The 22,607-nt window shown below is 42.6% G+C and overlaps 1 protein-coding gene across 12 annotated transcripts in view; it reads left to right on the top strand.

The window, feature by feature from the left end:
* LOC144497452 (MAP kinase-interacting serine/threonine-protein kinase 1-like) overlaps window positions 1–12,422 on the top strand; it is an 88,910-nt gene extending 76,488 nt beyond the window's left edge. For 10 of the 12 annotated variants that reach the window (XM_078218731.1, XM_078218735.1, XM_078218739.1 and 7 more), the window contains 3 exons: window positions 1,511–1,675; window positions 5,865–5,908; window positions 7,008–10,364. In XM_078218731.1, coding sequence (XP_078074857.1) covers window positions 1,511–1,675; window positions 5,865–5,908; window positions 7,008–7,254 — 456 coding nt within the window. In that variant the 3' untranslated portion in view covers window positions 7,255–10,364. Of the gene's footprint in view, window positions 1–1,510; window positions 1,676–5,864; window positions 5,909–7,007; window positions 10,365–12,159 lie in introns of those variants that run through there. The other 2 variants (XR_013498549.1, XR_013498550.1) reach the window with 2 other exon arrangements.
* The last annotated feature ends 10,185 nt before the right edge of the window (window positions 12,423–22,607 follow it).

The following is a 22,607-nucleotide window of genomic DNA, read 5'->3' as shown; positions in this document are numbered from 1 at the left end:
TCCACAGAGCTTGTGGAGAATTGCGAAATATTTCTTACTGTGTAAATTTGCCTCTTCCATTTGGCCATCTGGGGTTTATGGTCACCTTTTCTTCAACTTCTCAGTGCTTGCTGTTTCTGAAGTATTCTTTCTTGCATTTCCCTGGGTGAATATATTTTTTTAAGAACGTTGCCATATTAATAATAACACTGATATTGAGAATTGGAATCCCAATAAGAACTTTAAATGCCATGCATTTGAGGAGATTTGTTATTCATTGACAAATGCCCTTTTTTAAAAAACCTTTAACCTGATCAAACATTTCTCAACTCCAATAGCAAACAGACAATCTGTTTACAGGTCTTTGATACTCTTATAAGAGCTACACAAAGGTTTTGCAAATGAACTCGGTCCCTTTCCCTCTGCAGTTTGTGGCTTGGACATCCACCAGGCCCATAGGACTCTCATGGGTTCTCAACTCAGCTCCTTTGCAATCTTTTTTAAGAACTTTTTCAAGAATGTTACTACTGTCACATTTTCTTTACTGCATTTGGTTAATATGTTTTCATTATTTTAGGATCTTTCTTCTTTGTTTCTTCTGAGTTAATTTGCAAAGCCAGATGCCGGATCGAGTGAGCACAGCAGATTTCCTTCCCTAAAGGACATTAGTGAACCGCTTGGATTTTTGATGACAATCTTTTAGTTCCATGGTCACCAATACGGATACCAGCTTTTTATTCAAGGTTTTTCCCCAATGTCAGGGTTGGGATTTGAATTCCAGTCTCCAGATTATTGTTATATGAGTTACTCGTCCACTGAAATAATCACCAAGCTGCCATACCAGGTAGGACGATGGTTCCATTAGTGCTACCTTTACATTGTTCAACTGGTCATTTCCTATGTAAGTACCTAAACAGCGAGGGTTGGCATTGTATTTTCAATGCAGGGTCTCGCAGCCAAGCCATATCGTGATGTTCACACAGATGAACATACCAGTGGGCAGTGGGGTCATAAGATACTGACTGATGTTTCCTTTTACTACTCTGGAGCTCCTGGTACTCCAGGGGATAACAATGACAAAAATTCGATCTGATTTTTGTGACTCAGCTACTCAACTAAGTGAGCAATTGGAAGAGCTTTGATGGTATATTCGGTTCAAGGTACAGCACCCAATTCAAATACAATGAAATAAAAACGGAAAATGCTGGAACAACTCAACAGGTCTGGCAGCATCCATGGTGAGAGAAGCAGAGTTAATGCCTTGACTGTGTGACTCTGTTTCCGTACTGAGAGTGCACCTAACACTACACAGATTGTAGCTGTTCAAGTGGTTCACCTTGTCAGGTGTGTATTAGGGATGGGCAATGACTGCTGTTTTCTTTCCATTGAAACTGACATACCGGGAAGGAATCTCTCCATGGATGCTGCCAGACCTGCTGAGTTTATCTAGCATTTTTTTGTTTTCATTTCAAATTTCCAGCATTCTCAGTATTTTGCTTTTGGAATATAATGGATGTTTCTTTGCCCGCAGAACATACTGTTTGAGAGCATACAGAAAGGCAAATACGAGTTCCCCGAAAAGGACTGGGCTCACATCTCTGACGGGGCCAAGGATTTGATTTGCAAGTTGTTGGTGCGTGATGCAAAGGATAGGCTCAGTGCTGCACAAGTTCTTCAACATCCTTGGGTGCAGGGGGTAAGTGTGCATAGCTGAAATGTGATTACTTGACGGGATGGTTTAATGGACTGCCATTTCATTTCTAGATTGTGATCAGGAACATAAAGGACTGAATTGTACATGCTCCCAGTGGGATTGTTTTCCGTGGGGGTGGGGGTATGTAAAATGGAGTGTGAGCCTTTTCCACCAGCTTCCCGCCCACTCCTGAGCACACCCCCCCTTAATACAGGGGGACAGGTGGGTGCAGAAATCAGCCCATCATTTTAAATTAATATTAAGGGTTAATTAGTTTTATTATCAAGCCAGTTGACCCTGTAAATACGCTCCCAACACCATAAAACATTTGGCGTGGATAGCAGGGTGGGAGCGAGAAGTCCAATTTTTAAACTTAAATATTTAAAGGGCAGGAAGGAAGTTGGGGAAGTGGGGGTCACTCTTCAGAGACTTTCCTTTGCTGATCACAGGGTGGCCCCACACCTTGGGTTGAATCCCACCCCCCTCTTCCTTCCTTACCTGCTCAGTCCCTTAAACCGACCCCTCCTCCCCCACTGTGCCTCTCCCTAACCTACCAAAACCCTCCTAGCCCAAGACCCCAGACTTACCAGCTCCGGGGGGTCCAAGGCCTTGGGATCCTCTCTTCCCCAGCCATCCTGGCAGTGCCACTGATGCTGCCTTTCTGGCACTGTCAGGACTGATGTAGCTGCTGCTGTTGGCCAGTTCAATTGACCTACAGCTCCAGAGGGCAGGACTTCAACCCCAACGAGGGGCAGAAGTCCCACTCGGCCCTCATGAATTAGCCCTGAGGTGTGCTTGGTTGCATGATGTGGAGCGTGTCGGCTCCACACTAATGTGATATCCTTGCAGTAGAGTGGAGACAGAGGAGTTCACACATCCCCCCTCTACCCTAGCACCATATTATTCAGCCCAATGTGGCGGGCGGGTAAATGGAGCTGAGTCCTCAAAAAGATCAGCCATGATCTTATTGAATGGCAGAGCAGGCTCGAGGGGCCAGATGGCCTACTCCTGCTCCTAGTTCCTAATACACTTTTTAATTGTTTTATTTGTGATTTCTGGCACAGGCACATTAAGAAACAATTAAAAGGCTAATGACTCGTGAAAACTGAGTCTTCACATTTACACTCGCAGCATTTCCTATCTTACTCTCCGTCAACATGTGAATCATTGTGTGCTATAGCACAAACATCCATCTCACAAAATAAACACTTCTGTCTAAGTTATTCTGTAACTGGTCAAAAAAAATCAATTCCATTGCAACATCTTCACCCATGCTTTTCAGTTTGAACCTTCATGAGTTCATGTTTATCAAAGGATTGAAGTTGGCTATTCTTAGAATCATAGAATCTACAGTGCAGAAGGAGGCCATTTGGCCCATCGGGCCTGCATCAACCACAATCCCAAGCCCTATCCCCATAACCCCGCATATTTAACCTACTAATCCCCCTGACGCTAAGGGGCAATTTAGCATGGCCAATCCACCTAACCCGCACCCGCACATATTTTAGTAAGGCGTTTGATAAGGTCCCCCATGGTCGGCTTATGATGAAAGTGAGGAGGTGTGGGATAGAGGGAAAGTTGGCCGATTGGATAGGTAACTGGCTGTCTGACCGAAGACAGAGGGTGGTGGTCGATGGAAAATTTTCGGATTGGAGGCAGGTTGCTAGCGGTGTGCCACAGGGATCAGTGCTTGGTCCTCTGCTCTTTGTGATTTTTATTAATGACTTAGAGGAGGGGGCTGAAGGGTGGATCAGTAAATTTGCTGATGACACCAAGATTGGTGGAGTAGTGGATGAGGTGGAGGGCTGTTGTAGGCTGCAAAGAGACATAGATAGGATGCAAAGCTGGGCTGAAAAATGGCAAATGGAGTTTAACCCTGATAAATGTGAGGTGATTCATTTTGGTAGGACAAATTTAAATGTGGATTACAGGGTCAAAGGTAGGGTTCTGAAGACTGTGGAGGAACAGAGAGATCTTGGGGTCCATATCCACAGATCTCTAAAGGTTGCCAGTCAAGTGGATAGAGCTGTGAAGAAGGCCTATAGTGTGTTAGCTTTTATTAACAGGGGGCTGGAGTTTAAGAGCCGTGGGGTTATGCTGCAACTGTACAGGACCTTGGTGAGACCACATTTGGAATATTGTGTGCAGTTCTGGTCACTTCACTATAAGAAGGATGTGGAAGCGCTGGAAAGAGTGCAGAGGAGATTTACCAGGATGCTGCCTGGTTTGGAGGGTAGGTCATATGAGGAAAGGTTGAGGGAGCTAGGGCTGTTCTCTCTGGAGCGGAGGAGGCTGAGGGGAGACTTAATAGAGGTGTATAAAATGATGAAGGGGATAGATAGAGTGAACGTTCAAAGACTATTTCCTCGGGTGGATGGAGCTATTACAAGGGGGCATAACTATAGGGTTCGTGGTGGGAGATACAGGACGGATATCAGAGGTAGGTTCTTTACGCAGAGAGTGGTTGGGGTGTGGAATGGACTGCCTGCAGTGATAGTGGAGTCAGACACTTTAGAAACATTTAAGCGGTTATTGGATAGGCACATGGAGCACACCAGGATGATAGGGAGTGGGATAGCTTGATCTTGGTTTCAGATAAAGCTCGGCACAACATCGTGGGCCGAAGGGCCTGTTCTGTGCTGTACTGTTCTATGTTCTATCTATGGCTATTGCTATGATGAAAAGGGAAGCAAGAGGTGCTCAATGCATTATTGTTAAACAGTTTCATTATTCAGTATTAAAGTATACTGAGAATAATCCAAGGTGCATTTAATTTGGATGAAAACTATTCTGCCATAAAATACCCCAATAATTTTGCATTCATCCATTTCAAGTGTTACTTTATTGGCTTTAATTATTTTTTGTATTGCATACATAGAACATAACAGCGCAGTACAGGCCCTTCAGCCCTCGATGTTGCACCGACCAGTGAAACGAATCTAAAGCCCCTCTAATCTACGCTATTCCAATATCATCCATATGTTTATCCAATAACCATTTGAATGCTCTTAATGTTGACGAGTCCACTACTGCTGCAGGCAGGGCATTCCACGCCCTTATTACTCTCTGAGTAAAGAACCTACCTCTAACATCTGTCCTATATCTCTCACCCCTCAATTTAAAGCTATGTCCCCTCGTGTTAGCCATCACCATCCGAGGCAAAAGGCTCTCACTATCCACCCTATCTAATCCTCTGATCATCTTGTATGCCTCTATTAAGTCACCTCTTAACCACCTTCTCTCTAACGAAAACAACCTCAAGTCCCTCAGCCTTTCCTCATACGATCTTCCCACCATACCAGGCAACATCCTGGTAAATCTCCTCTGCACCCTTTCCAATGCTTCCACATCTTTCCTATAATGTGGCAACCAGAACTGTACGCAATACTCCAAGTGCGGCCGCACCCGAGTTTTGTACAGTTGCAGTATGACCTCCTGGCTCCAAAACTCAATCCCTCTACCAATAAAAGCTAACACACCGTACGCCTTCTTAACAACCCTATCAACCTGGGTGCAAACTTTCAGGGATCTATGCACATGGACACCCAGATCCCTCTGTTCATCCACACTACCAAGTATCTTACCATTAGCCCAGTACTCTGTATTCCTGTTACTCCTTCCAAAGTGAATCACCTCACACTTTTCCACATTAAACTCCATTTGCCACCTCTCAGCCCAGCTCTGCAGCTTATTTATGTCCCTCTGTAACCTGCCACTTCCCTCCGCACTGTCTACAACTCCACCGACTTTAGTGTCATCTGCAAATTTACTAATCCATCCTTCTACGCCCTCATCCAGGTCATTAATAAAAATGACAAATAGCAGTGGCCCCAAAACAGAACCCTGCGGCACACCACTAGTAACTGAACTCCAGGATGAATATTTCCCATCAACCACCACCCTCTGTTTTCTTACAGCCAGCCAATTCCTGATCCAAACCACTAAATCACCCTCAATCCCATGTGTCCGTATTTTCTGCAAAAGCTTACCATGGGGAACCTTATCAAACGCTTTGCTGAAATCCATATACACCACATCAACTGCTTTACCCTCATCCACCTCTTTGGTCACCTTCTCATATGTGCAGTAATTCTAAAATGCATGCCCCTTTGTGAACTTCATTAATCACCTAGCAAAATATTTTTTTTAAAATAAATTATATATTCCAGTGATAATTCTCTTTCTTTTCTAGAATGCGCCAGAAAGACGTCTGCCCACACCACAGCTACTACAAAGGTAAAGGAACTTGCTAATCCTTCCAATTAATCAGATTCTAGGAATCAGCCTTGTGGTTCTTTGTATTGTTTCCATGACTTGACTGTACCTTGGGAACCAGAAATAGATGTGGTACTCTTGATGTGGTTTGATCAGAGAACTATATAGTTTCATTATGACTTTCCCTGACTTGTACCCTGCTGTGTGGTTCTATAATTGCTCCTTCTATTGGCTTTGTTATTTCAACTTAACCTTGTGCTATTTTAATGCCATTCATAGAGTCAGTGTTGCTCATTTGTCCTTTTTACATGCAGTCCTTTGCATTTGCTCACTTACATATTTTGTCCAGCTGAATTTGTCATTTCCTAGCTATCTCATTCAATTTTACTGCCCCTACCATTTTGGTATAATCTGCTAATTTGACCAGTTTGCAGTCAGTATCTGAATCCCATGTCATTTCCTTAGGAATACTGCAGTTGCCTGTGTTTGTTTTGTCAGCTTGTGAGTATGGGCACAATGTTAGACTGTTTCCAATGTGCAGGTGCAGTGTTCAGTGATTTCCCCTTTATATCAGTCATCAATGCTGAAAAGGCTCCTTTCCAGTTTCTCTTAGCCTCCTGGGAAAATGATCGTGTTTTATTGGAGATTTATTTTGTTTGGGGGCTCTTTTAGCCTGTTTAAGACTTCGATCTATCTCATCTATATCAAACTCATTAATTCTATTTAGTTTCTCTGCTCAGAGAAAGCATATTGTTCATTACTTCCTCCAAGTATTCACAAGGGAAGCTATTATTCAGAATATTAATGGTCTCGTGCACATCCTCTTTCCAGCCTGTTTGCATCTTTTATGGTTCTCACATCTTCTCTGGCTGCCCTTCAATATGTGCAAACATACAGGCTGCTTGTAATTTTCTGTTTGACCTGCCAAGTTTGTAATGGCAGATATCAAATCACATAGTTAAATTAAAACTCGGATTTAATAATAACTGGACAATGTCTTAACTTCTGTTACATTACACAGTAATGCCTTTTTGCTTCCTTTGCATTTTGAGGTTATATTATGCGGTGCCGCTTATCAGTTTATAGACGTATTTAAATTGTTGACTTGCTCCTTCTCCAGGAACAGCAGCACAAAGGACTTGACGGATTTTGCTGCAGAAGCCATTGCCTTCAACAGGCAGCTTTCGCAGCAGGACGAGGAGATGCAAGGGGAACAGGAAGCCATCATCAAGACTGTTTGTTCCATGCGACTTTCGCCTCCCTCCAATTCCAGGCTTGCTAAACGCAGGGCCAAGGCACAGGCTGAAAGAACCCCACAGCGGCAGTTATCCACTCCTACGATGAGCATCAGTGATGGGACTTCCTGATACATGTCTAATAGATTTCACCCAATGCAGAGATGCTCTGATGTAACACATTGAATGGAATGGAGCAGAACTTCAATCTGTGAAAGTTTTATTTTAAATGAAACATGATCTTGGTGCTCAGCCTATAGCAGCTTGCAGGTAGCTCTGTTATTTTTGTATTAGGAGAGGTTATGGGATAATATTTTTAAAATGGTGCATTGTTACAAATATATTTATTTTTATCTTAATACCTGTCCATTGTTTGAAATATTTTGTATGTTGAACTTGCTTGAAAGATACAAATAAACATAAGTTGACTCAGGGATTCATCGGAAAGAAGGCATTAACTCTTCAGGTTAGTGTGAAGCATTTACTTCATGGCTGCTTGTTATCAATCAGAGTTGAGTATCCACCCTGCCCATTATGTATAAAAATGCACTTTTCCAAGTTACACATAAAGTTAAAAGTTTAAAGTTTATTTCTTAGTCACAAGTAAGGCTTTCATTAACACTGCAATGAAGTTACTGTGAAATTCCCCTCATCGCCACAGTCCGGCGCCTGTTCGGGACAATGGACCTAACCAGCACGTCTTTCAGAATGCGGGAGGAAACCGGAGCACCCGGAAAAACCCCACACAGACACGGGGGGAACGTGCAAACTCCACACAGACAGTGACCCAAGCCGGAAATCGAACCCGGGTCCCTGGCACTGTGAAGCAGCAGTGCTAACCACTGTGCTATTGTGCCACCCTAATCACTTGCCAGTCAAGGCCCCAATCTCGCAACATATCAAGGCCCACCTGGCACAGGCAAGCATTGTCCACCATCCTAACGAGAGTAATCCTAATAGAGAGTCGGAATAAATGGGTGCTTTTCCGGTTGGCAGATGGTAACTAGTGGCGTGCCGCAGGGATCGGTACTGGGGCCTCAACTATTTACCATTTATATAGACGATCTGGAGGAGGGGACTGAGTGTAGGGTAACAAAGTTTGCAGACGATACAAAGATAAGTGGAAAAGTGAATCGTTTGGAGGGCGTAGAAGGTCTGCAGAGAGATTTGGACAGGCTGAGTGAGTGGGCGAGGATCTGGCAGATGGAGTATAACGTTAACAAATGCGAGGTTATTCACTTTGGAAGAAATAATAGCAAACTGGATTATTATCTAAATGGAAAGAAATTACAACATGCTGCTGTGCAGAGGGACCTGGGGGTCCTTGTGCATGAGACGCAAAAACCCAGTCTGCAGGTGCAACAGGTGATCAAGAAGGCAAATGGGATGTTGGCCTATATCGCAAGGGGGATAGAATATAAAAGCAGAGATGTCTTACTGCATCTGTACAGGGCATTGGTGAGGCCGCAGCTGGAATACTGTGTGCAGTATTGGTCCCCTTATTTGCGGAAGGATATATTGGCCTTGGAGGGAGTGCAGAGAAGGTTCACCAGGTTGATACCAGAGATGAGGGGTGTTGACTATGAGGAGAGACTGAGCAGAATGGGTTTGTATTCGTTGGAATTTAGAAGGCTGAGGGGGGATCTTATAGAGACCTTTAAGATAATGAAGGGGCTGGATAGAGTAGAGATGGAGAGATTCTTTCCACTTAGAAAGGGAACTAGAACTAGAGGGCACAGCCTCAAAATAAAGGGGGGTTAGTTTAGGACAGAGTTGAGGAGGAACTTCTTCTCTCAGAGGGTGGTGAATCTCTGGAATTCTCTGCCCACTGAAGTGGTGGAAGCTACCTCGTTGAATCTGTTTAAATCACGGATGGATGGATTCCTGATCGGTAAGGGAATTAGGGGTTATAGGGATAAGGCGGGTAAGTGGAACTGATCCACTTCAGATCAGCCATGATCTTATTGAATGGCGGGCAGGCTCGAGGGGCTAGATGGCCTACTCCTGCTCCTATTTCTTATGTTCTTAACATTTGCACAGATCTGGGCTCAGTCTGAAAATCTGCAGATTGTGTCCCCCAGCACCTACCTCCAAGATCATTAATAAAAATTGAACGCAGATATCCACTTTCTGAGAGGTCTAGTGGTATAATAATTTCAGCAGAGGGAATCCCTAATAGCCACATTATGTCACAGTATTGGTATCATTACCCTACTGGGACTGAAAGCTTCAACCACCTTTATATTAAAACGCAATCAAAGGTAGTTTTTTAAGATGTACATTCATGCCAAAATTAATACAGCACATCTGACAGTTGAATTGCTCCCAGTCCCTGCATTTGTCTGTAGTGTTATAGTCTCCTTTAAACAGTGATGGACATGTGGTGAGTAAGCTCTTGTCAACTGAGGAAATATGAAGATAGAGCTTTTTGGCAAACTTTGTTTTGCAATAGGTATTCTTGTAATGCAAGAGTTTTAATGCTGCTCTTTTAGAAAACCATGTTTGTTTGATGGAAGGATGCAATATTTCAAATGATAATACTGTTTCCAGAGCCCCAGTACATTCAACAAATTATTTAATTTTTGTATATTTCAATGATGTATATCATTGAATATCATAATGGACATTATATAAACAATCTGCATGCAGTGTGATTAATACCTTGCCGTTCTTGAAACTCTTCCAGAAGTTGTTCAGTAATGTGTGCCATTTCTCAATTGTGTCATTTGGTTTCCCTTGTGTCACTGAGCAGATTTGGTAATATTTTCAAAAACTAGGTGCGATCATCAAGTTCTTCCACCTCGGGCTGTTCATATTTGTTGGCACTGGGACTTGCGCCCAAAGCATTGGATTGTCTACAGTGTTCTTTCCAGATTTAATAATACAATATAAAGACATGATTAGATTTCCATCACGTCATTAGGAACCGTATAGCAGAATACTGGAATTCTCAAGTTTTTCTTCTCCCTCACGCTCTGAAAGAAAAATTCTCAGTTTCATGACTTAAAAACGTCTGGGAAAAGATAATGAGCGCAAAGAGTCGTGCTCGAGGTATTCGGTAGGGTAACTGAGCAGGGTGAATAAAACTCAATCTGTTCAAACACTCATTGCAGTTCCTACATGGAAATGTTTTAGCAATATGAGAATACTTTTCTTTAAAACATAGATTCTGTTCAGATTAAAAATAAAGGCTTTTGAAGAAATAATTCCTGTTCCAGTGCTATTGAAGTTCACATATTACTCCCTGCACAGCATTTTCTAATTTTTTTCTTTGGCAACCGTTTAACGGGATGTCGGTATTTTTTATTGCCCATCCCTAATTACCCTTAAAAAGATGGTAGTGAGCTGCCTTGTTGAACTGCTGCAGTCCATGTGGTGTAGGTACACCCACTGTGCAGTTAACAAGAGTTTAAAGGGAAAATAATTTCAACGGCTTCTGTGATTAAGGGTTGTAATGAGAACATTGCTGGAGGATGGATAAGTGGCAAAGGTTCTTCAGGTTTTCCAATTTCCTGCCTTAACTTTGTTGAAAGTTACTTTCAATTATTAGTGGCCATGGCCGCCACATCACAATTAAGAGGAACAAGCATGTCTGCAATACTTGAGATTATGGATTTCTTTTCAAAGCAAAAAATTGGCAAGAGTACATTTTCCCCCATGCTAAACACAGATATAACATCTTTAAAAAAATTGATTGGGCCATGTTTGAGAGTAATTGTGCCTCCCTACCTTGGATTGCAATACCAAAATGTTGCTGCTTGAATTAGACTCACCATTTTCGAAGTTAAACCAGGTCAACAAACAACAATTGTGAAGGGACATGGGTGTAACTGGCTAAGCCAGCATTCATTACCCATCCCTAATTGCCCTTGAAAAGGTGGTGGTGAGCTGCCTTCTTAAACCGCAGTCCATGTGCTGTAGGTGCACCCATAGTGCTATTAGGGAGAGTATTCCAGGATTTTCACCCAGCTACAGTGAAGGAACGGTGATATATTTCCAAGTCAGGATGGTGAGTAGCTTGGAGGGGAATTTCCAGGTGGTGCTTCCCCGAGTATCTGCTGATCTTGTCATTCTAGATGGTTGTGGGTTTGGAAAGTGCTGCCTAAGGAACCTCGGTGAGTTCCTGCAGTGCATCGGGTAGATGGCACACAGCTGCTACTGTGTGTCAGTGGTGGAGGGAGTGAATGTTTGTGTAAGGGATGCCAATCAAGTGGGCTATTTTGTTGTGGATGGGTGTAAAGGTTCCAGTGTTGATGAAGCTGCACTCATCCAGGCAAATGGAAAGTATTTCATTACACTCGTGACTTGTGCCATGTAAATAGTGGACAGGCTTCGGAGAGTCCGGAGGGAGGTTACTCGCCTCAGTAATCCTAGCCTCTGACTTGTAGCCGCTGCATCTCTATGGCTGGTTCAGTTCAGTTTCTGGTCAATGGTAACCCCCAGGATGTTGATTTCACCCATACACTGATTCTCAGTATCATGTTTATTTTATACATGGGATTGGAATGTCAGGCCCAGTCAGCAGATACAAATTGTCAGAGAAAAAAGTTGACATTTTTATTTTCATTTCATGAAGGTGCCAATAAGTCTCCTTATTTGTTTGTAGTCCTATTTAAAATGATGATTTCCATCTAAAAGATTGAGTTATTTTTCAATATTGTACAGTACAAAATAGAAACACAAGTTCACATAGTTGGAATCAAGCTATGCCATTGTAATGTGGGCCCCAGGTTCTTGGTAATAAAACAAAAGGAAGGATCACTCCTTGCCCTTTTTTCTCCATTTAGTGGATGTGGGCTTCACTGGCAATTGGCCATTCCTAATTGCCCCAAGATACAATTGAGGACATTTAGGAAGCAGATTTTACCTCAATCCATTGTTGATGTTATCTTTTTATTCCAGATTACTTAGATAAGTTTAGAGTTTCCAACTGCTGCGCTGTGATTTGATCTCATTTCTCTAGGTCAATAGTCCAGGCTGCTGGATTATTAGTCCAATAGTATAACCATTGTGTTACCATACCTTTATGTCTTCCAGTTACTGGTTGAAGTTGCACTGAAAGAGGAAGGGGACAATTGTCTGCCTGTGCACTCAGTCAAAGCCCAGAGTCTACCAAAGAAAACCAGGGGAGTAGTAATGTGATTGTAAGGCCATACATCAGCCTCTCATTAGATTATATGGTTTTGAAATGTTATTGCATTAAGCTGCCCAGGGGAGAGTGGAAATAAATGTGTTTAGTAATCTAATGTTCCTGCTTTGATTGTAATCCGCTTTTCCCAATAAACTGAAATTACTTGTTCAATAGTGTCCTTTCGTAAAATACAATTGCACCTTATTGGATATTCAAGTACAAATTTTCCTTAAAAGTGCAAATTTTTTTAACAGCTTCTCATTTTTCAAGCATTGGATAACCTGGGACATTGAACAGTGATTTTATTGATCTGGAAGAAGGAAGAGTTGAAGGATGTGTGCATTGTTATGATCCCAGCAGATACGACTGGACAAGTCAAATCCCAACCTGGCTTGACAGATCCTAACTTTTATCCTTTGTTTTAAAACATGGAGGATGGCTACTGAACAGAGTAAGAAGTCTCACAACACCAGGTTAAAGTCCAACAGGTTTATTTGGTAGCAAACACCATAAGCTTTCGGAGCTTGCTGCTCCTTCGTCAGATGGAGTGGTCTCAGTCAATAGAGACCACTCCATCTGACGAAGGAGCAGCAAGCTCCGAAAGCTTATGGTGTTTGCTACCAAATAAACCTGTTGGACTTTAACCTGGTGTTGTGAGACTTCTTACTGTGCTTACCCCAGTCCAACGCCGGCATCTCCACATCACTGAACAGAGTCACAGGAGTCTGCTGATGAAGTTACAAAAGATTTGTTCCTAGCTCGTCCTTAGATTAACTCCTCCTACTACTACTCTACCCTGTTTAACTTTTACAGATACATACAGATTTATATCTTATACTCTACTATTTGCAGTAAGTATACAGCCCAGAACTGTGATTGGTCACACCCTACTCCAAAACCCAGGGTGGAATTCTCCCAAAATATGGCAAAAGGACAGGTTCTGGCTGAAAATCAGCAGATTTCTCCCCAGAGAAACAGGTAGCCTTTCTCGCCAGATCTTATACCATTTTAAAGATGAGGGTATGGTTTGCATTATCATTGTGAGGGTCAGCCCTAGAGACGCTGGCACAGCCAGCTCCACAAATTAACATTAAAGACCCCCCCCCCCGCAATTTGGTTCTCCCCCAATCGCTGGCATTGGCGCCCCCCCCCCTCCCCCCGTCCCGTGAAGTGAATCCCCACTATGGGGTTATAGACCCTGCCTCCTTTAGGCACCAACTCTGATAGGCAGTGCCAACCTGGCACTGCCAACCTGCTAGGCCATGTCCCTGACAATCCGGGGACTACATTGACTTCTGTTTTTGGAAACCAGTAGTGATTCCTGCTGACATGACATCACACTGGCGGGAGGAAGTGGCAAAATCAGAAGCAACAGTGTAAAGTCACTATTGAATATTTAAATGTATGTCAATCCATGGTCATCAGGTTCACGCGCTTGGTGTGTGTGAACCTGATGATGTCGTCAGTGGGGGGGGATCTCATTCTGAAGATTGGAAAATTACCCCCCACCCCTGAATGATAGATGCCACAATATCAACTTCTATGGATCTCTCATCAACTCTCCGCAGACACTTGTTACACTGAACCAACTGGTCTCATGGAAACTCTGTCCTTCACAGGAGGGTTTCCAATCTTTGCTCTCGAAGAACTTGCCTTGGAATCTTCCCTCAAATTACACTTCCACTTGGACATCTTCATCAAGGATCATTCTCCAGGTTTTGATCTTCCTTTGTGATGTACCTTTCCCCTTGACCGCCACGTACATTCAAGCTTCACCATCCAGGTACACACTCAGGTACCTCAGACAGACAAACACAATACCACTGCTCCACAAGCCCACAATATGGAGTTGCCAACCTTTGGCTCTCCCTGGATCTTCTGTCTTCTCGTAAGCCCACAGAACAGGCTTCCTGCTCTTCTGTCTCCCTAATTCGGAGCCTTTTCTCTGGTCCTTACTTTAACATCACTGAACAGGATCTGTTTTTGATCCCTGTCCTTGTCCCTTGACTTAGCTGTCCACCTGGGACTTTCTTTTGTCCCCATTCCCTGGTTTTTATGACTTTCTTCTGTTGTTTTGGGAAATCTGTTTTCTGCAGTTTGTTCTCCTGTGTCCAGCTTCTCCTGACACCTGTTTCCAAATAGACTAAAATTGCTTTCTGTTTCTTCCAGTCTCTGTAGGTCTCCTGTTGCTGGGCAGCAGCCCAGTTTTTCTGCTTTGTTTTAACTTCTCTAAACCACTTGGACTCATAAAACCTCATTAAAAATAAAGGTATACCAACAGAGCTTTAGACTTGCTGGCTCCATCTCACAGAGACAATCTCAAAATGAAACTAAACCTCGGTTTCACCCTTTAGACCCACAAATAAAAATTTTAGGTTAAACTTAAAGCTACAACTTGTTCCTAACACCCACAAGTACATATTACTTAAAACTATCTCTTGCCTACATAAACCTGTATAACTCCTGCTCCTGATAGATTTTTTATGATTAGTTGCGTGCTGATGGGAATGGAAGTCCAAGATGTTTGAGTCTCCCAACTAAAATAAGGCAGAATCACACAAGTTGAGTCTTCATTTGCCTAATCATGTACACATTATCTCCCCATGGGAACACATGGCCAGAAAATATTAGGGTACAGATTAGCAAGGATTGAAATTTAGAAAACTCATAATGCACAAAAATACAGCTGGAGCTTAAAAGAGCTAAAATCAACCAGGTTATGAGCATAAAGAATTGGTGAGTTCCCCACTCCTCCTGTAAAAACCACTCTACAAAGGATAACTGCAGGCTATATGGAATTTTTGGGAAGAATCCCAGGTCCTAGTCTGCCTCTTAACAATCCTTTAGTGTACTGGTTTAGCTGATGTCTGGAGTTTTGTGCATCTGCCTGTTTTGGAATCTTGATTACACAGACTAGAGGATCAAAACCATTCCAACATCCCATTGCAAAGTATATTTTGGAGTCATCTTAATCCCAAAGGCATCCGGCCTCCTTCTCCTTTCCCCCCAAAACATTCATTAGACAACTGAGAACCCCTCATTCAGCAGACAGCAAGAACCTCTGAGTTTTAACACAACCATACATGAGAACACTAGTACACTAACTAGTACATTGCAGGGCCACATCATTGACACACTTATTATGTTACATTTGTAAATGTTTAGCAGCAATTGCTTTTATTTCTTCAACCAATGTAGGTGGGCACTGTGTCGTGGAAAAACAAGATACATTTATTTATGTGGTAAAGTCATTCCAATAGTTAGAATCCTAAGACTGATGCAGTCGCCAATTAGTTTCTTTTTGGCGGGGGTTCTATATTTTATTTTCAGGAGATAGTCCCTTTAAGAAATAGGTTACTCTAGGAGTTGACTTCTGGTCAAGCACCTGACTTCCAGTAAATGATCATGTGACCAAGTTACCCAGGAGATAAACAATAGAAAAACAAAGGATCAACAAGAAATTAATTATGTGGTGAGTAGATTGTGAGTGTGGCTTTTGGTCTCAAGATGTACTTTTAGTTTTTAGAAAATCTGGCTGTGGAGCAAGGAACATCTCATTCCAGCAGAGTTCTTTTGAAATTTGCTGTGCCGGCTAAAAGTGTTTAAAGCTCTTGTTAACTGAAGAACTCTTAATCGTGAGTTAGACTTCTGGGATAGCCAAGCTGAGAAGGGAGAGAGAGGGGTCTAGGTATAAGACTCCAGAGTTAAAGAATATTAGAAGCAGAAGAATTCTGACCTAATGTGGCTATGCTTAAGCTGCTAGCTACACCTGTGTTGAACTTGAAGTTGAAAACCATGGGATGGTTGGAGGAGATTTGAAGGGAAATATTGTCAGTAGTAAGCTAAAGACCCAGGAAATCTCAACCTTTGTATGAATCTTGCAATGTTCCAGTGAAGTTCAAAGCAAACTGGAAGAACAGCATCTCATCTTCCAGCCAGGCACTTGACAGCCTTCCGATCTCAACATCGTATTCAACAACTTCAGATAATTTGCTCTACCCCACCTTGGCCCCCTTTATTTTCATTCTATTTTATTTAGTTTTTTACTGTTCTCTACTTTTTATTTCTTTATTGTCTTTCTTAATTATTCTTCCCCCCCCCTTTCCCCCTACTTCATCCCCCTTCCCTTACCTTTTTCCTCCTGCTTCCCCTTCTCTACATTCTACCTCTGTCCCATCTCCCGCCCCCCCCCCCCCCCCCCGCCCCCCACCAACCAACATCTTCATCTGTCACAGTTTACAACTTCTCTGCCATTCACACCCTCTATTCTCTCTGTGGACTGCCATCAGCAGTCTTTTCCCCTGGTTTCTGTGGCTACGACTCATCTTTCATTCCCTCACCCTGCAGTATAAATATCTCCCACTTTCTATGCCTTTTAGCTTTGACAAAGGGCCATCTGGACTCGAAACGTCAGCTCTTTCCTCTTCTTTCAAATGCTGCCGGACCTGCTGAGATTTTCCAGCCTTTTCTCTTTTGGGTGTAAATGTAAATTTGAGTGAATAATTTTGGATTCGAGAATGTGAGAATGAACTCTGTTCATTGTACTTTTAATATTTCTAACTTATCTGACCAATTAAGATAGAGCAGTTGCTAAAATTCATGTTCTTGATTTTTGTTTCATAAAATTCCTTTGAGTTACCCTATGAACCTTGTGGCTGCATTATTTTAGTAAATACCTGGGGATGTAATTATTAAGCAAGATAAAGTAGATGTGGTATACCTGGATTTCCAAAAGGTATTTGATAAGGTGGCCCACAAAGGATTAATGGGCAAGATATTGATTCATGTTTTGGGGATAATAGCATGAATGGAGGGGATTGATTAATAAATGGGAAGCAAACAGTAGGCATAAATGTGACTTTCTCATGTTGGCATGAGGCTGGCGGAGTGCTGCAAGGATCAATGCTAGAGTCTCAGCTATTTACAATCTATATTAATGATTTGGATAAAGATTCAGGGAGTATTATATCAAAGATTAGTGGTGGCACAAAGCTAGATAAAAGTGTCAGTTGTGAGGGGAATATAGAGATGTTGCAAATAGATAAACAGTTTAAATGGAATGTTCTCCTTCATTGGCAGAGGTATAGAATATAAAAGTAAGGATATAATGTTGGAATTGTATAAAATACCAGTAAGGCCACACCTGGAATATTGTGTGTTATTCTGGTCACCATATTATAGGTAGGACTAATTGCTCTGGAGAGAGTGCAGAGGAAGTTCACAATAATGTTGCCAGGGCTGGAGAATTGTAGCTATGAGGAGGTATTGGATAAGTTGGGGTTATTTTCCTTGGAACAAAGAAGGCTGGAATGTGACTTGATTGAGGTGTACAAAATTATGAGGGACAGATATAGAGTGGACAAGATCAAATTGTTTCCCTTGGCGGAGAATTCTAGAACCGGGGTCATAGATTCAAAATAAGTGGCAGTAGGTATAGAGGGGACATGAGGAAGAACTTTTTAATGCAAAGGGTGGTGGGTGTCTGGAATTCACAGTGCAAGTTGTTGGTGGAGGCAGAGACCCTAAACTCATTTAAAAAGTACCTGGATCTGCACCTTAAGCACTGTAAGCTACAAGATTATGGGCCTTGTGCAGGAAGGTGGGATTAGAAAGGGCATCTGGGTGGCCTTGGACTGGCATGGACAAGATGGGCTGATTGGCATCCTTCTGTGGTGTAACTTTTCTATGGTTCCAAGTGAGTGGGCAACACGTTGGCAGACAGAGTATAATGTGGGGAAATGTGAGGTTATTCAGATTTGACTTAAGAATAAAAAGGCAGAACAATTTGTAAACTTGTAAATGTTAATGTTAATGTTCGAAGAGACTTGGGTATGCTCGTACAATGAACTCCACATTAGAAAGCAGATACAGCAAGGGAAGTAATAAGGGAACTGGCATGTTGGCCTCTGTTGGAAAATGGGAACAAAGTCTTGCTAAAATTATATGGGGATTTGGTGAGATCAGTTTTGGTACCCATATTTAAGAAAGGGTTTACCTGCATTAGAAGTACTACAGCAAAGGTTCACTTGATTGGTCCCTGGGATTAGTGGGTTGCCCTATGATGAGAGACAGAGTAAACTGTGCCTATATTCTCTAGAGTTTTGAAGAATGAGAGGTGATCAAGAGGCTTAGAAAGGGTATACATGGAGAACTTGTTTCTCCAGCTGGGAATCTAAAATATGAAAACACTGCCTCAGAATAAGGGATTGATCATTTAGGACTGAGAAAAGGAGACACAGTAGTTAGCACTGCTACCTTACAGTGCCATGCACCCAGGTTTGATCCTAGCCTTGGTGACTGTGTGGAGTTTGCACATTCTCCCCGTATCTACGTGGCTTTCCTAAGGATGCTCCGGTTTCCTCCTATACTCTGAAGATATGCAGGTTAGGTGGATTGGCCATGCTAAAAGGCTCTTAGTGTCAAAAGATGTGCAGGTTAGGTGGGCTGGCCATGCTAAATTGTCCCTTAGCATCCAAACATATGCAGGTTAGGTGGGTTGGCCATGCCAAATGCACGACATTATGGGGATAGGCGGAGGGGTGTGCCTGGGTAAGATGTTCTTTCAGAGAGTTGATGCAGACTCGATTCTGCCTCTTTCTGCACTGCAGGGATTCTTTGGTTCTATGATTCTTCACTCAAAGAGCTGTGAATCTTTGGAATTCTCTAACCCAGAGGGTTGTGAAAGCTCCATCATTGACTACATTTAAAGTTGTGAATAGACAGATTTTTGGTTTCTCAGGGAGTAGGCAGAAAAGTGGAGTTGAAGCTCAAGATCAATCATGATCATATTGAATGGTGGAGCAGGCTTGATGGGCTGAATGGTCTACTGTTCTTGTGTTCCAGGCTCTCCTTACTGGTCAACGTAGGCCCAGGAAACACAATCCGGAATTTTGTTCATGCTGGCGGAATCATCCAGTCCCGCTGATGGCACACCCCCACTGTGGGTTTCCTGGCAGCGAAAGGTGGATTCAACGGGAAACATCGGTGAGAACAGTGGGGCCAGAAGATCCCGTTGTCGGCCAATGGCGGCTGCTTCCCGCCACCGTGAAGCACTCGGCGGCTTTTGTGGTAAATCCCATTCGCTATCTTTGCTACTATATTCTTCTTTATGCCCACAACTTCACAGTTTTATCCTTGATCATGCAGATGCACTGAAGGCAATACTTTTTTTGCCTGATCAGGACGTAGGAAACACGCAGAAGAACTATTTGGTTACAGAATTGTAGAAGGCATCAGTAACACTGAAGTTGCATCCCTTGCCCTTGTCCTTTTGTTCACTTACAGCAGTGCATTTCCAGTTCATTTAGCATGTTAAAGAGAATGGTACTGATTTGGGAAGTGCCATGGGCTATTGGACGGTCTGGAGACATCCACGCAGGGATAGACAACAAGGCAGCATTATTTTAAAAATAGACTGCCATTTTAAGCACTTTTTCCACAAATCACAAACATGCTTCCCAAAAGGCCGTGGAAACTGGGTCAATTTCAATTTTCATGACTGAGATTGATAGATTTTGTTAGGTATAAGCATCAAGGGATATGGAACCAAGGCAAGTAGATGGAATAGAAGGACAGATAATCATTGGCAAGATAGGCTTGAGAGGATGAATGGACTCCTTCTGTTCTTATGTTTTTCCTATGCAGGTTGAAGGTGGAGTCTAGTTCTTAGGTCTAGGAATGCATCTTACAAAGTTCCACCAGATGGTGATCGATGACATTGTGATACCACCTCATCAGAGTAACATGTTGCATGGCTCATAGACTGGTAGAATAAATTAATCCTATTCTAATCTATTTATAGTCCCAATAGGACAAAGGAAGCGATGCCTTCAGTCCATGTGCATGATCAAGAATGAAAATGAGAAGTGAGTTTGTGGGAAGAGAGGAGAATATGGTTGCAAAGACAGTGTTCTCTGGCCTACATTGATGAGCAATGTAGAGACCACAAGATATAGCAGCAGTAAACCATTCGGCCCATCAATCCTGCTCTGCCATCATGGTTAATCTTGGGCTTCAACTTCACTTTCATGTCTGTTACCCTTAGCCCTTGATTCCCTGAGAGACCAAATATCTGATTTGATTTGATTTATTATTGTCACATGTATTAACATATAGTGAAAAGTATTGTTTCTTGTGTTCTACACAGACAAAGCTTACCATTCATAGAGAAGGAAAGAGAGAGTGCAGAATGTAGTGTTACAGTCATAGCTAGGGTGTAGAGAAAGATCAACTTAATGCAAGGTAAGTCCATTCAAAAGTCTGACAGCAGCAGGGAAGAAGCTGTTCTTGAGTCGGTTGGTACGTGACCTCATGTACTTTATCCCGATGGAAGAAAATGGAAGAGAGAATGTCCGGGTGCGTGGGGTCCTTAATTATGCTGGCTGCTTTGCTGAGGCAGTGGGAAGTGTAGGCAGAGTCAATGGAGGGGAGGCTGGTTTGCGTGATGGATTGGGCTACATTCACGACCTTTTGTAGTTCCTTGCGGTCTTGGGCAGAGCAGGAGCCAGACCAAGCTGTGATGCAACCAGAAAGAATGATTTCTCTGATGCATCTGTAGAAGTTGGAGAGAGTCATAGCTGACATGCCAAATTTCCTTAGTCTTCTGAGAAAGTAGAGGCATTGGTGGGCTTTTTTAACTATAGTGTTGGCATGTGGGGACCAGGACAGGTTGTTGGTGATCTGTACACGTAAAAACTTGAAGCTTTCAACCCTTTCTGCTTCATCCCATTGATGTAGATAGGGGCATGTTCTCCTTACGCTTCCTGAAGTTGATGACAATCTCCTTCGTTTTGTTGACATTGAGGGAGAGATTATTGTTGCCGCACCAGTTCACCGGATTCTCTATCTCATTCCTGTACTCTGACTCGTCATTGTTTGAGATCCGACCCACTACGGTGGTGTCATCAGCAAACTTGAAAATCGAATTGGAGGGCAATTTGGCCACACAGTCATAGATGTATAAGGAGCATAGTAGGGAGCTGAGAACACAGCCTTGTGGAGCACCGGTATTGAGGATGATCGTGGAGGAGGTGTTGTTGCCTATCCTTACTGATTGTGGTCTGTGAGTTTGGAAGTTCAGGATCCAGTCGCAGAGGGAGGTGCTGAGGCCCAGGCCACCAAGTTTGGAGATGAGTTTTGTGAGAATAATGGTGTTGAAGACTGAGCTGTAGTCAATAAATAGGAGTCTGACATAGATGTCCTTGTTATCTAGGTGTTCCAGAGTTGTGTGCAGGGCCAAGGAGATGGCGTATGCTATGGACCTGTTGCGGCGGTAGGCAAACTGTAGTGGATCCAGGTAGTCTGGGAGGCTGGAATTGATTCGTGCCATGATTAGCTTTTTGAAGCACTTCATAATGATGGATGTCAGAGCCACCGGCCGATAGTCATTAAGACATGCTGCTTGGTTTTTCTTAGGTACTGGGATGATGGTCATCTTCATGAAGCAGAGAGGGACTTCAGATTGTTATAAAGAGAGGTTGAAGATGTCTGTGAATACTCCCACCAGCTGATCCGCGCAGGATGTGAGTGCTCATCTGGGTACCCCATCCGGGCCAGTCGCTTTCTGTGGGTTGACCTTTGAGAAAGCTGCTTCTGACATCTGCAATGATGACCCCAGATACAAGTCTATCCCAACCTTAAATCTGTCTACCCCAACCTTAAATCTTGAGAAAGATGGATCTTTTACAACCCTCAGGAACAGAGAATTGCAAAGAATCACAATCCTTTGAATTATATTATATCCTAAAGCATCATTATAAGATGAAAATTGTAAGCCCAGTAGAGGTAAAGATGGGGTCAGATAAAAGATGTATTTCAAGAACAAATAGGCAACCGTCATTGTGAGAATGAAGACTATAAAAATGCATTGATGCATGCTGTGCTGGAGATTAGAATTACATTTTATTTTCTCACTGTAATAATTCACAATACTTCCTTTGGCACAGCTTGCCTGTATGATAAAGGACCGTTAAAGTTAAACTGCCCAGCATAATTCTTACCTTGGATAATGTATACTTTCAATTTTCACAGGAACTAAGATTCAGCGTTGATTTATGCCGTTTTGTCAGCAAATTAAATGGTCATTGTTCAAGAACAATGTATTAAAAATAATTACATTGGTATTAAGGATCTTTTCATGTTGCAATTTTTCAAAACGTAAAGTCTCTTTTCTGCCTGCTCTCAATTTTTGATTGTACATTTTCCTTATTTTAAAATAATTTTCCTTTACTTCATAGAATTCTGTGGCAAACGGCTGGGAGTGTGTGTGGTAATGACTCAGGTTGGTTCTCCTTTTAATTTATTTTTCAGTCTATTTTCCTTCCCTTTGTGCCACAGCTGAGACTGTGAACTCAGT

Source organism: Mustelus asterias, chromosome 8 (genome assembly GCF_964213995.1).
Source record: "Mustelus asterias chromosome 8, sMusAst1.hap1.1, whole genome shotgun sequence".
NCBI lineage: Eukaryota > Metazoa > Chordata > Chondrichthyes > Carcharhiniformes > Triakidae > Mustelus > Mustelus asterias.
This window is presented reverse-complemented; position numbering and strand designations above follow the sequence as displayed.